This window comes from Bos indicus x Bos taurus, chromosome 29, assembly GCF_003369695.1.
Source record: "Bos indicus x Bos taurus breed Angus x Brahman F1 hybrid chromosome 29, Bos_hybrid_MaternalHap_v2.0, whole genome shotgun sequence".
Lineage (NCBI taxonomy): Eukaryota > Metazoa > Chordata > Mammalia > Artiodactyla > Bovidae > Bos > Bos indicus x Bos taurus.
This window is the reverse complement of record NC_040104.1, coordinates 32,544,090-32,557,195: the sequence shown is the minus strand read 5'-3', so window position 1 is coordinate 32,557,195 and position 13,106 is coordinate 32,544,090. Positions and strand designations below refer to the sequence as shown.

The following is a 13,106-nucleotide window of genomic DNA, read 5'->3' as shown; positions in this document are numbered from 1 at the left end:
TTCTACTATTAGACATGCGTTTGTGAGTCTGACCTAGTATAAGGTAGTTAACACATTGAGAAGACATTATTTTCCTTGCCTCTGAGTAATCTGGGATGGTATTTTCTTTAGCTAATTACATTGAGATACTAAGAATGTAGAAGAAAGGTACACAGACAAGTGTGGATAAGTCAGGTCCTATCTCTGAACATCAGTTTCTTCATTTAAGGGAGAGGGATTGTGGATTCAGGGTCTTTTACGTCCCAACCTGTTGATTATATATTTTATATATATGCATATGCAGATGTATATGGCCCCAAAACAGGCACTATCTGCAAAAGATTTGTCCTTGCTTATTTGACAGGTATGTTAGTGCTAAGAGAGGATTGCAAGACTTATTAAGCACCTATGCTGATGTTTCCACATTCCATTTCCCTGGTGCTCCAATTGTTAACACTTTGCCTTCCAAGGAGGGGTGCAGGTTCGATACTGCACCCCTGGTTGCAGTTGGGGAGCTAAGATCTCACATTCCTCAGGGCCAAAAAAACAAAACAAAACAGAAACAATATTGTAACAAATTCAATAAAGACTTTAAAGATAGCCCACCTAAAAAAATCTTAGAAGAAACAAGATGGCAGAGTAGGTGAACGTAGAGTACATCTCTCTCCATGGATATGTCAGGAATACACCTTCAGACACAGAAGTGCATGCAGAATTCCAGCTGAGAGTGGACAGAAGTGTCTGACCAGTGGAAGGAATATATAGAACCTTGCAAAACTCTGGAGGATGAAGCAACTAGGGGGAGAAACAGGAGTGTTAGTAGGACTGGATCCTCAGCCAGTGGGGAACTGAAGCAAGAGTCCAATCCCCACATCAGGGCAATTGTCTGAGCCAGAAGAGAAACATTTGAGGCTGAGAGTGAAACAGCTGATCTGTGGCAGCCTAAATGAAAGAGAATCAGACAGTCCTTGCTACAGCTATACATACCCTGGACAGGGATGCAGGTCCTCTGGAAGGCGTAGTGGCTGGGAGTTGGAGTTTAGGGATTGTGGAGCAATCCCAGGGCTGCTGTTGACTACAGAGAGACAAATGGAGGGGATGTGAGGGAGGAGATAGTGGTGGGAAATGCTGGTGGAGGAAAGCCAGGCAGCCGTGGAAGCAAGATGATAGTGCTGAGTCACACACAGAGGGGTGGAGCCATCACCATAACTTCTCTCTCTACACATGCCAACATGAGCTGCTGGACAATAGAAAGCCTGGCCCATCAAATGCCTGACACACTGAGCTACAGAGTAGGACCCCACCCAGGGTGCCCTTTTAAGTGCCTGACGTGCTGGTCTACAGAATAGGACCCCAGCCAAGGGGGCCCCTCTATGTGCCTGATGTGCTGAACAACAGGGTAGGACCCAGGCAAGGGAACCTTCTAAGTGCCTGAATGGGAGGAGCTACAGAGAAAGACTGGCCAAACAGGCCTTCTGATAGCCAGCTATAAGAGGCTTGAAAAAAGACTCTGATAGGGCCATAACTCCTGCTGCAGAGGCAGTCCATGTCCCTGCACACTTGGCACCGCCAGGGTCCCCTCAAGCCAAGCAACTGCGTTACCTTCATGCTCAACTCTCAATGGGGCAGAGCTGCCACAGGCAAAAAATGTCTTGTATCTATGCTCGAAGCATCACTTCAGTAGTGTTTGACTCTTTGTGACTCTGTAATCTGTGGCCTGCCAGGCTTCTCCGTTAGGGAGGGGGGGTTCTACAGGCAAGAATATTGGAGCATATTGACCAATACTGGTTGCCATACCCTTCGAGAGCACTTTATTTCCTGCTGCCCTAATCTCCAACTCCCCTGAGTACTTGGCGCTGCCAGAACCCCTGCAACCCAAGTAGCTCACCACCTCCACACCTGGCCCTCACAGGGGCAAACCGAAGTCCTCCAGAGCAGCCTCAGGAGCAAACCCAGTGGATGACCCACATGCAGAGGTGGAAATAAAACCACAGTTGAAACCCAGGGGCAATGTGGCTAAGGAAGAAGACCCCAAACCTTCCCACCAGCTGTTCAAGCTGCAGATTAAATCCACATGGTCAACTAGTCAGACTTTTATATATTCTGTGGAATATGTAAAAGGACATTGAGAGCTCCTGCAAAAGAAAATGCACTGGTTCTGATAGCTGTGGACATTAGAGGCAAGAACACACAGGAGTAGGACCAGATTAGAATCTGAGCTGCCCCCACAGCAGGTACAGAGATCAGTACAGTGTTGGATCCTAGAGAATCCACAGCAGGTACAGAGATCAGTACAGTGTTGGAATCCTAGAGAATCCACAGCAGGTACAGAGATCAGTACAGTGTTGGAATCCTAGAGAGGTGAGGTGGACTGTGACTCCCCGTGAGAGAAAGGACTCTTGACAGCAATGATTCAAGAAAAACATTTATTATTATCTTTTGACTTGTTCTGTAGATTCTTTTGGATTTTTTTTCTTTTTTCCCCCTCTGTTGTTGTCAATTTTATTGGCACTATGAAATCTAATTAAGCTTTTGAGCTTCTTTTTTTTTCTTCCCCCTCAGTGACTTTTTTTATTGTTGTTATAAACCTCTGTCTCTACATTGGGCTTTTGCAGTTCTGTGGTGTTTTCCATTTTTTTCTTTTCTCTTTATTTAATTTTAATTTTTTAAAAATATTATTTTTTCTACATTTATTCCTTTGTTTGCTTTTCCTACTGTTCTTTTCCCCTTGCAGTTAATCTTTAATGTATATAAATCTTCTTTATCAACCTCTATTTAACTTTGTGTATCGATTCTTTCCTTTCTTTCCTTTCCTCTCAATATATTTGTTAGTTTTATTTTCATTGCTTTATTCCCCAATTGGCATCTTGCTTTAGTTTTGTTTTCCAGTTTGTGCTTTAGTTAGTTTTGTTCTGGTAGATGTAATTTTGGGTTTCCTTTGTTTGCTGGGTTAATTTATTGTACTTTATTTTTGTTGGACTGTTTTGATTTTGCTTATGAGTGTATATGTATATGTGTATATTGTCACTTTTTTTTTATCCTTAAATTTTTATTGGAATATAGGTGGTTTACAATGTTGTAATTACAGTGTTCTGCTGTACAGCACAGTGAATCAGTTATACATATATTCACTTTTTAAATTTTTATTTATTTTTTATTTTATTTTATTTATTTATTTTTTATTCTTTTTTTTAAATTGAAGGATAATTGCTTTGCAGAATTTTGTGGTTTTCTGTCATACATCACCAAGAATCAGCCATAGGTATATCCATGTCCCCTCCCTCCCAGACCTACTCCCATGTCCCTCCCCACCCCACCCTTCAGCCTGTCGCAGAACTCCTGTTTGAGTTTTCTGAGTCATACAGCAAATTCCCATTGGCTATCTGTTTTACACATGGTATTGTAAATTTCTATGTTACTCTCTCCATACATCTCCCCTTCTCCCTCCTCTCCTCCCACCTTGTCCATAGGTCTGTTCTCTATATCTGTGTCTCCATTGCCACCCTGAAAATCATTCATCAGTGTCATCTCTTCGGATTCCATATATATATGTCAGTATACGATATTTATATTCTCTTTCTGACTTACTTCACTATATAATGGGCTGTAGTTTCATCCACCTCAGAACAGATTCAAATGTGTCCCTTTTTATGGCTGAGTAATATTCCATTGTATATATATATCACAACTTCTTTGTCCATTCATCTGTTGATGGACATCTAAGTTGCTTCCATGTTCTAGCTATTGTAAATAGAGCTGCAGTGAACAATGGGGTACATGTATCTTTTTCAGTTTTGATTTCCTCAGGGTATATGCCTAGGAGTGGGATTGCTGGGTCATACAGTGGTTTTATTCCTGGCTTTTTAAGGAGTCTCCATACCATATTCCATAGTGGCTGTATCAGTTTACATTCCCACCAGCAATGCAAGAGTGTTCCCTTTTCTCCATACCCTCTCCAGCATTTATTGTTTGTAGACTTTTTGATGATGGTCATTCTGACAGTCACACTTTTTATTGCTGTTATAAACCTCTGCTTCTACATTGGACTTTTGCAGTTCTGTGGAAGTTTCCTTTTTTTTTTCCTTCTGATTTTTTTTTTTCTTTTCTCTTTTTTATAATTTTAATTTTTAAAAATCTATTATATTTTTTTTATATTTATTCCTTTGTTTGCCTTTCCTACTGTTCTTTTTCCCTTGCAGTTAATCTTTAATGTATATAAATCTTCTTCATCTATCTCTATTTAACTTTGCATATCTATTATTTCTTTTTTTCTTTCCTTTCCCCTCAACATATTTGTTATTTTTGTTTTCATTGCTTTATTCCCCACTTGGCACCTTGCTTTAGTTTTGTTTTCCAGTTTGCACTTTAGTTAATTTTGTTCTTAACTGGTAAATATAATTTTTGATTTCCTTTGTTTGCTGGGTCAATCTACTGGACTTTATTTTTGTTGGACTGTTTTGACTTTGCTCCTGGGTATATATGTATATGTGTATATTCCATTTATTTTAACTATTATTTGCCTGATTTTGTAACTGCCATTTGTCTGGGGTTTATCTTTGATTTCTCATTTTTGGATATTTGTCTTAATCTCACTTAATGCCATAACAGACTACTTGTAGAATCTTCGTTCCTGACCAGAGATCAAGCCCTGAGCCTTTGAAGTAGGAGCACTGACTCCAAGACCCTAGACTACCAGAGAACTAACCCTAGGGAGTATCAAATAGTGAGAACTCACACAAAGGAAACCACTTGAGTACAAGACCTGGCATCACCCAACCACCAGTAGCACCCTGTGCAGGATGCCTCATCTAAACAACAAACAAAACAAAAATACAAACCCAGTCATCAGTAGACAGAATTACCACCTCAGCCTTGCTGATCAGAGGAAAAACAAACAAACAAAAAACTCAGCACAAATCTCACCCTATATAAAGCTTACACAAACCACTGGACCAACCTTAGGAGGGCAGAAACCAAAAGGAAGAAAGAATTCAGCCTTGAAGCCTGGGAAAAGGAGACCTCAAACACAATAAGTTAAGAAAAAAATAATGAGAAGGCAGATAAATACTACACAAATGAAGGAACAAACTAGAAACACAGAAGTCCAAGTAAATGAAGAGGAAATAGTCAAACTACCTGAAAAAGAATTCAGAATAATGATAGTAAAGATGATCAGAAACCTTGAAAACAAAATGGAGAAAATGCAAGAATCAATTGCCAAAGATCTAGAAGAATTAAAGAAAAAATATACAGAGACAAACAAAACAATTACTGAAATTAAAAATACTCTAGACTGAATCACTAGCAGAATATCTGAAGCAGAACGAATCAGTAAACTGGAAGATAACATGCTGGAAATAACTTCTGAAGAGCAGAATAAAGTAAAAAGAATGAAAAGAACTGAGGATAGTCTCAGGGATGTCTGGGACCATATCAAATCCACCAACATTCAAATTACAGGGGTCCCAAATGAAGAAGAGAAAAAGAAAGGGTATGAGAAAATTTTTGAAGAGATTATAGTTGGAAATTTCTCCAACATGGAAGAGGAAGTCATAGTCAACCATAGTCAATCAGTCCAAGAAGTACAGAGTCCCATACAGGATAAACTTAAGGAGAAACACACCAAGACACACACTAATCAAACTGCTGCTGCTGCTAAGTTGTTTTAGTCGTGTCCGACTCTGTGCGACCCCATAGATAGCAGCCCACCAGGCTCCCCTATCCCTGGGCTTCTCCAGGCAAGAACACTGGAGTGGGTTGCCATTTCCTTCTCCAATGCATGAAAGTGAAAAGTGAAAGTGAAGTCACTCAGCCATGTCCGACTTTTAGCGACTCCATGGACTGCAGCCTACCAGGCTCCTCCGTCCATGAGATTTTCCAGGCAAGAGTATTGGAGTGAGGTGCCATTGCCTTCTCCAACTAATCAAACTAACAAAGACTAAACATAAAGAAAGAATATTAAAAGCAGCAAGGAGAAGCATCAAGTAACATACAAGGGAAACCCCATATTCTTAACAGCTGATCTTTCAGCAGAAACTCTGCAGACCAGAAGGGAATGCTGCTGCTGCTAAGTCGCTTCAGTTGTGTCCAACTCTGTGCAACCCCATAGACGGCAGCCCACCAGGCTCCCCTGTCCTGGGATTCTCCAGGCAAGAATACTGGAGTGGGTTGCCATTTCCTTCTCCAATGCATGAAAGTGAAAAGTGAAAGTGAATTTGCTCAGTTGTGTCGGACTCTTAGTGACCGCATAGACTGTAGCCTATCAGTCTCCTCCGTCCACGGGATTCTCCAGGCAAGAGTGCTGGAGTGGGTTTCCATTTCCTTCTCCAGAAGGGAATGGCAGAATATATTTAAAGTACTGAAAGGGAAAAATCTACAACCAAGATTGTTGTACCCAGCAAGGATCTCATTCAAAATTGATGGAGAAATAAAAAGCTTTTCAGACAAGCAGAAGTTAAGAGGATTCAGTACACCAAACCAGCTTTACAACAAATGTTAAAGGGACTTATATAGTCAAGAAATACAAGCAAAGAAAAAAGAGCTATAAAATTAACCCCATTCTATTAAGAAAATGGCAATAGGAACATATATATCAATAATTACTTTAAATGTAAATGGATTAAATGCTCCAACCAAAAGACGCAGACTGGCAGAATGGATACGAAAATAAGACCCATATTTGTGCTGTCTACAAGAAACACACTTCAGAACTAAAGACACATATATACTGAGAGTGAAAGGGTGAAAAAATATATTCCATGCAAATGGGAAACAAAAGAAAGCTGGAGTAGCAATCCTCATATCAGACAAAATAGACCATAAAATAAAGAATATTACAAGAGATAGGGAAGGACACTACATAATGATCAAGGAATCAACCAAGAGGAAAACATAACAATTGTAAATATCTACGCACCCAACATAGCAGCACCTCAATACATAAGACAAACACTAAAAGACATAAAAGGAAAAATTGACAGTAACACAATAATAGTAGGAGACTTTAACATCCCACTCACACCAATGGACATATCATCAAAACAGAAAATTAATAAGGAAACACAAATCTTAAATGATACATTAGATGAGATGGATCTCATTGATATTTTTAGGACACTCTATCCAAATGCAGAAGAATACACCTCCTTAAGTGCACATGGAACATTCTCTAGGATAGGACTGTACACAGAAAATTATAAAACACTAATGAAAGAAATAAAAGATGACATAAACAGATGGAGAGATATTCCATTCCTGGGTAGGAAGAATCAATATTGTGAAAATGACTGTACTACCAAACACAATCTACAAATTCAGTGCGATCCCTATCAAATTACCAATGGCATTTTTCACAGAACTAGAACAAAAATTTTCACAATTTATATGGAAACATGAAAGACCCTAAAAGCAGTCTTGAGAAAGAAAATTGGAGCTGGAGGAATCAACCTTCCTGACTTCAGATTATACTACAAAGCTACAGTCATCAAGACAGTATGGTACTGGTATAAAAACATAAATATAGACCAATGGAACAAGATAGAAAGCCCAGAAATAAACCCATGCACCAGTGGGTACCTTATTTTTGACAAAGAAGGTAAGAATATGCAATGGGGCAAAGACAGCCTCTTCAGTAAATGGTGTTGGGAAAACTGGACAGCTACATGTAAAAGAATGAAGTTAGAGCACTTCTTAACACTGTACAAAAAGATAAACTCAAAATGGATTAAAGACCTAAATGTAAGACCAGAAACTATAAAACTCTTAGAGGAAAACATGGGCAGAGCACTCAGTACATAAATCTAAGCAAGATCCTCTATGACCCACCTCCTAGAGTAATGGAAATAAAAACAAAAGTAAACAAGTGGGACCTGATTAAACTTAAAAGCTTCTGCACAGCAAAGGAAACTATAAGCAAGGTGAAAAGACAGCCTTCAGAATGGGAGAAAATAATAGCAAATGAAACAAGTGACAAAGGATTAATTTCCAAAATATATAAGCAGCTCATACAACTCAATGCCAGAAAAGCAAACAACCTAATCAAAAAGTGGGAAAAAGACCTAAACAGACATTTCTCCAAAGAAGACACACAGATGGCTAACAACACATAAAATGATGTTCAACATTGCTCATTATTAGAGAAATGGAAATCAAAACCACAATGAGATATCACCTCATACTGGTCAGAATGGCCATCACCAAAAAGTCTACAAACAATAAATGCTGGAGAGAGTATAGAGAAAAGGTAATGCTCTTGCTCTGTTGGTGGGATTGTAAATTGATACAGCTACTGTGGAAGATTGTATGGAGATTCCTTAAAAAACTAGGAATAAAACCACCACATGACCCAGCAATCACACTCGTAGGCATGTACCCTGAGGAAAGTGAAGTAGAAAAAGACACATGTATCCCATTGTTTATTACAGCACTATTTACAATCGCTAGAACATGATAGCAACCTAGATTTCCATCCATAGATGAATGGATAAAGAAGTTGTGGTACATATACACAATGGAATACTACTCAGCCATAAAAAGGAACACATTTGAGTCAGTTCTGATGAGGTGGATGAACCTATAACCTATTATACAGAGTGAAGTGAGTCAGAAAGAGAAAGACAAATATCGTATTCTAACACATATATATTAAATCTAGGAGAATGGTAATGAATAATTTATTTAAAGGGCAGCAGTGGAGAAACAGACATAGAGAATAGACTTATGGACATGGGGAGAGGGGAGGAGAGGGTGAGATGTATGGAAAGAGTAACATGGAAACTTGTTACCATATATAAAATAGATAGCCAGCAGGAATTTGCTGTATGGCTCAGGAAACTCAAACAGGGGCTCTGTATCAAGCTAGAGGGGTGGGATGGGGAGGGAGTTGGGAGGGAGATTCAAAAGGCAGGAGATAAATGTATACCTATGGCTGATTCATGTTGAGGTTTGACAGAAAACAACAAAATTCTGTAAAGCAATTAACCTTCAATAAAAAAAATATTAAAAAAACTATACATATCACATATATATGATAAATTGGTACTACTATAATTTTTGCTTAATTTTTTTTTCCCTTTAAGAGTGAAGAATTTTGTTTGTTTGACTTGGAATTCATGTGTCTAAGTATATGTCTATTGGAAACAATTAAGTACTACCCAGTAGGCCTGAGTAGCTTTCCTCTGTAATCATGGAGAAGCAGTCTGAAAATGTCCAGTCCTGTGAGGCCTGGGCATTTTGCCCTTTAAGAATGGTACATCAGGTGGGATAAGGGGAGGAATGGGGACAGGAATATGGACATCAATTTTATAACAGAAGATGGCTAGGGGTAGGATGATTAGTAATGAGGAAGTAACTGCTAATGTAGAGAATCCAGTCCTTATTTGATTGTCCATATCTTTGATCTCAACTTCCTGACATGTAGCTACAATAAAATCCTAACCAAAGAGTTGTAGTTTGGAAGCTGATGACCATAATTTCTGGCTTCCAGGCAAACTTAAAAGTGACTTTTCTCTCTGAATTGACATGACTTCTCTGGAAAGCGTAATCACAGGGCTTGCCAAGAATACATAGGATTTTAATTTTCTTCCAATCACATCATGTAAATCTGACACATTGTCATGTAAGGTTACAAATATTGTTGCATACCACTCACAGATATACAGAGTTCATGGTTATAGGCATAAAGTGAGATTTTTAGTCATTTATAATGGACATGTTCATTTTCGTAGCATTATTCCAGTATTTCTCTGCTTTCTTCCTCTGTCCCTACTTTCTTTCCTCACTTCCTGATGGCCACTCGAGCCTATATTCTCTTTGCTGCTACATACTGCCTTTCATGAGAGTCAAAGAGACAACGGGGAGGGGAGGATCATTTTTTGCTACTATTTTTATTAACACTTGCATTGCCAGATTGTGTGTGGAGAGCTTCATATGACAAATGTCACCTCATCTAACACCTTTTTTTTTTTTTTTCTTTCCCATACCTGTTCAGTGCTTCGGGCACTGTGTACACTGCAATGGATGTAGCCACAGGACAGGAGGTAAGTATCCACCACCAACTATTACTCCTTCAGTTTTACTATTTCTTACTCTTTTTTGTTAAGTTTTAGCCCTTCTTAGCTCAACAGGCACTCTTCTAGTTTCTTACTATTGTAGACTAGAAGTCTTTCAACATGGTGAAATTACAGATTTTGGAAAGTTACTGTGGCTGCAATGTGGAGAAGAGATTGGAAGAGATAAGAGTGGAGCAGGTGACTCAGCAGGTTATTGGGTAATTCCATGTGAGACATGATGTCTGGACTAAGGTGGTAGCACATTATAAATGGGGAAAAGTGATGTATTTGAGAGGTACTTAAGTAGATTTGAGGGACTTCCCTGGTGGCTCAGATGGTAAAGTGTCTGCCTACAATGTGAGAGACCCGGGTTCGATCCCTGGGTTGGGAAGATCCTGTGGAGAAGGAAATGGCAGCCCGCTCCAGTACTCTTGCCTGGAAAATCCCAAGGATGGAGGAACCTGGTAGTCTACAATCCATGGTGTCTCAAAGAGTTGGACACGACTGAGCGACTAAACTTTCACTTTAAGTAGATTTGACAGAATTTGGTGAGGATGACTCACAAGTGAGTGATGTGTGTGTGTGTGTTCTAGTTGTGTCTGCTCTTTGTGGCCCCATGGAATATAGCCCACCAGGTTACTCTGTCCATGGAATTTTTCAGTCAAGGATACTGGAGTGGGTTGGCATTTCCTTCTCCATGGTGTCTTCCCCACCGAGGACCAAACCTGCATGTCTTGTGTTTCCTATGTTGGCAGGTGGATTCTTTGCCACTAGCACCACCTGGGAAGCCCAAGTGAGTGATCAGAGGAAGTATAGATTTGAAGAAGTTAGATACTGCCTGAGAGGCCATGTGAAACTGCCTGGTGGACAGTTATTTTTACAAATTTGGTGCCTAGGAGAGACATCTGATACAGAAGAGATTTAGAACCTTGTCTCTTGTCTCGAATCTAGTGGGTCTCCCATTGTCCCTAGGATTCTGGTAGACATTGAAGTTCTCATTTGGAGGCATCTCTTTGTCTCTCATGTTTCATAAGCTGGGAAATCTGTAATCTTATTGCTAAGGCCTGATGACCCAAGATCTTATCTTCAGCAGAAGGAAGCCAGGAAGGGAATCTAGAATGCTTAATGCTTAAAGTTTCTTTGCATTGTACGCTTTGGTTGCAGAGCAGGAATGTTGGCAGGTGGGCTGTGGATGGGAGTTACCTGGGAAAGGTCTTAGTTCAAAGACTAATGGGGCTCAGAACTTGAGAGGCACCTCTTGTTCCAATGAAAATAGAGTTGGGTTCCTCTGAGGGAGGCTACTAGGACCTGCTTGTATATGTTTGGTGGTTGAAACCCCATGATGTATTGGAGAAGTCACATAACTCACTGTGCTCTTGTCAGGCTTTTACAAGTGTCTGAGGCAAATATTGAGGCTCCACTGAGGGTAAGTCAGCTTCAAAAAAAATTATGTTGAGAGATTTATTAATTGTTCTTTGATGTGAGAACCAGATAACTAGATGTTTACCTTTAGTGGATAGTGAAAGTCTCTCAGTTGTGTCCAACACTTTGTGACCCCCCTGGAGTATAAAGTCCATGGAATTCTCCAGGCCAGAATACTGGAGTGCGTAGCCTTTCCCTTCTCCAGGGGATCTTCCCAATCCAGGGAAAGAACCCAGGTCTCCCGCATTGCAGGCGGCTTCTTTACCAGCTGAGCCACAAGGGAAGCCCAGATGTTTACCTTTACTTACTTATAAAAGCTTGGAAAAGTCTTTTGACCTCTGGAGCTTGAATTTTATTTCTTTATAAAATATGCATGATAACATATACCTCACAAGACTGTTAAATAAGTTGAGTGAAGCAATGCATGTGAAAAATACATCATAAACTAAGAATTACGTATATATTAACTTTTATCTGCACATATTTATTTCACACAGTGTTTACTGATCATTTGCTTTATACTACACTTATGCTAAGAACTATGAAAGATTCAGACATTAAAAAACATATATATATAAGTGTAAGAAATCATACTTTCTGTTCTGTACATATAAAACTTACAGTGCTGACAGAAACCTGTGTTGAAATAATAGTAAGTAAGGAAGGAAGGATGGTATCATTTTGCTGATTTTAAATATGCTATATTGGAGGCAGAGATAGAAAAGAGGAGGTTATACCAATACTAAAAAGAACCCCACACAGTAGGCAGTTTATTTCCTTTTTACTGATCAGGAATTTGAGGCTTGGAGTTAAAGTAACTTTTGCGGGGTTGTGCTGCCAGCAGTTAGCAAGGACTGGGTTAGAATCTTTTGATTATAAAATCTTAACTTATGTTTTCCTGACTGCTAGGCTGCAGCAAGTTTTGGCAGCATGGCCCCTTGTCATATTTCTGACTTCTGGAGCCTCACAGCCCTTGATGGGAAGCAGGCTGGTGCTGGCTCGTTTCTGGAAGGTCTGGAGCTGCATGTGTGAGAAGCTGCTCACAGGAAACAAGCTTGATGTCATGTGCTTGCTTTGTGGTTACAAAACTATGAATGGAAGCAAGTCCATTAGGGTGGCTAATGCAGTGTAGCCAGGAAGGCCTCATTTTCTCCCCCAGGGAGTATAAATCTTTAGTGGAGCTGGCGGGATGCTTTGTCTTTGTGAGTGCCTGCATATTGGGAGTTACCCGATGGGAAAGGAGAGCTATTTCCTGTCACAAATAGGAAGATTAGCATGTTAGTGCTGGAAGTCTTCTAGTTATAGATCCGACAATTAATTTTCAAGCCTATTTTTAGAGGGAATGTGTGTAATAGAGAAAATAGACTGGAAGACGCTTTGAAAACTGGGAAACTTTACTGGGAAACTTCCTTGTAAGTCTTAGTCTTTATTTTCTTATCTGAAAATGCAGAGGATGATTTTCACTTGACAGGGTTGTTTTACAGAGACAATGTCAGTCGAGCACCTAACACTGTGTGGCGGGAGAGTGGTTGGTTTTTGCTGTCATTCCTGCTGATTATATTGTCATTCTTGCTGCTCTGTGCCAAGTACTCATCAAATGCAGTTATGACAGTGATTAGCATTTTCACTGTTGTATTACTGTATTATTTAAATTTC

The 13,106-nt window shown here is 39.6% G+C and overlaps 1 protein-coding gene across 4 annotated transcripts in view; it reads left to right on the top strand.

Annotated features, from left to right (window-relative positions):
- PAK1 (p21 (RAC1) activated kinase 1) overlaps positions 1-13,106 on the top strand; it is a 161,661-nt gene that overhangs the window by 124,331 nt on the left and 24,224 nt on the right. For all 4 annotated transcript variants that reach the window (XM_027531450.1, XM_027531449.1, XM_027531451.1 and 1 more), the window contains one exon: positions 9,968-10,016. In XM_027531450.1, the coding sequence (XP_027387251.1) occupies positions 9,968-10,016 (49 nt within the window). The remainder of the gene's footprint in view (positions 1-9,967; positions 10,017-13,106) is intronic.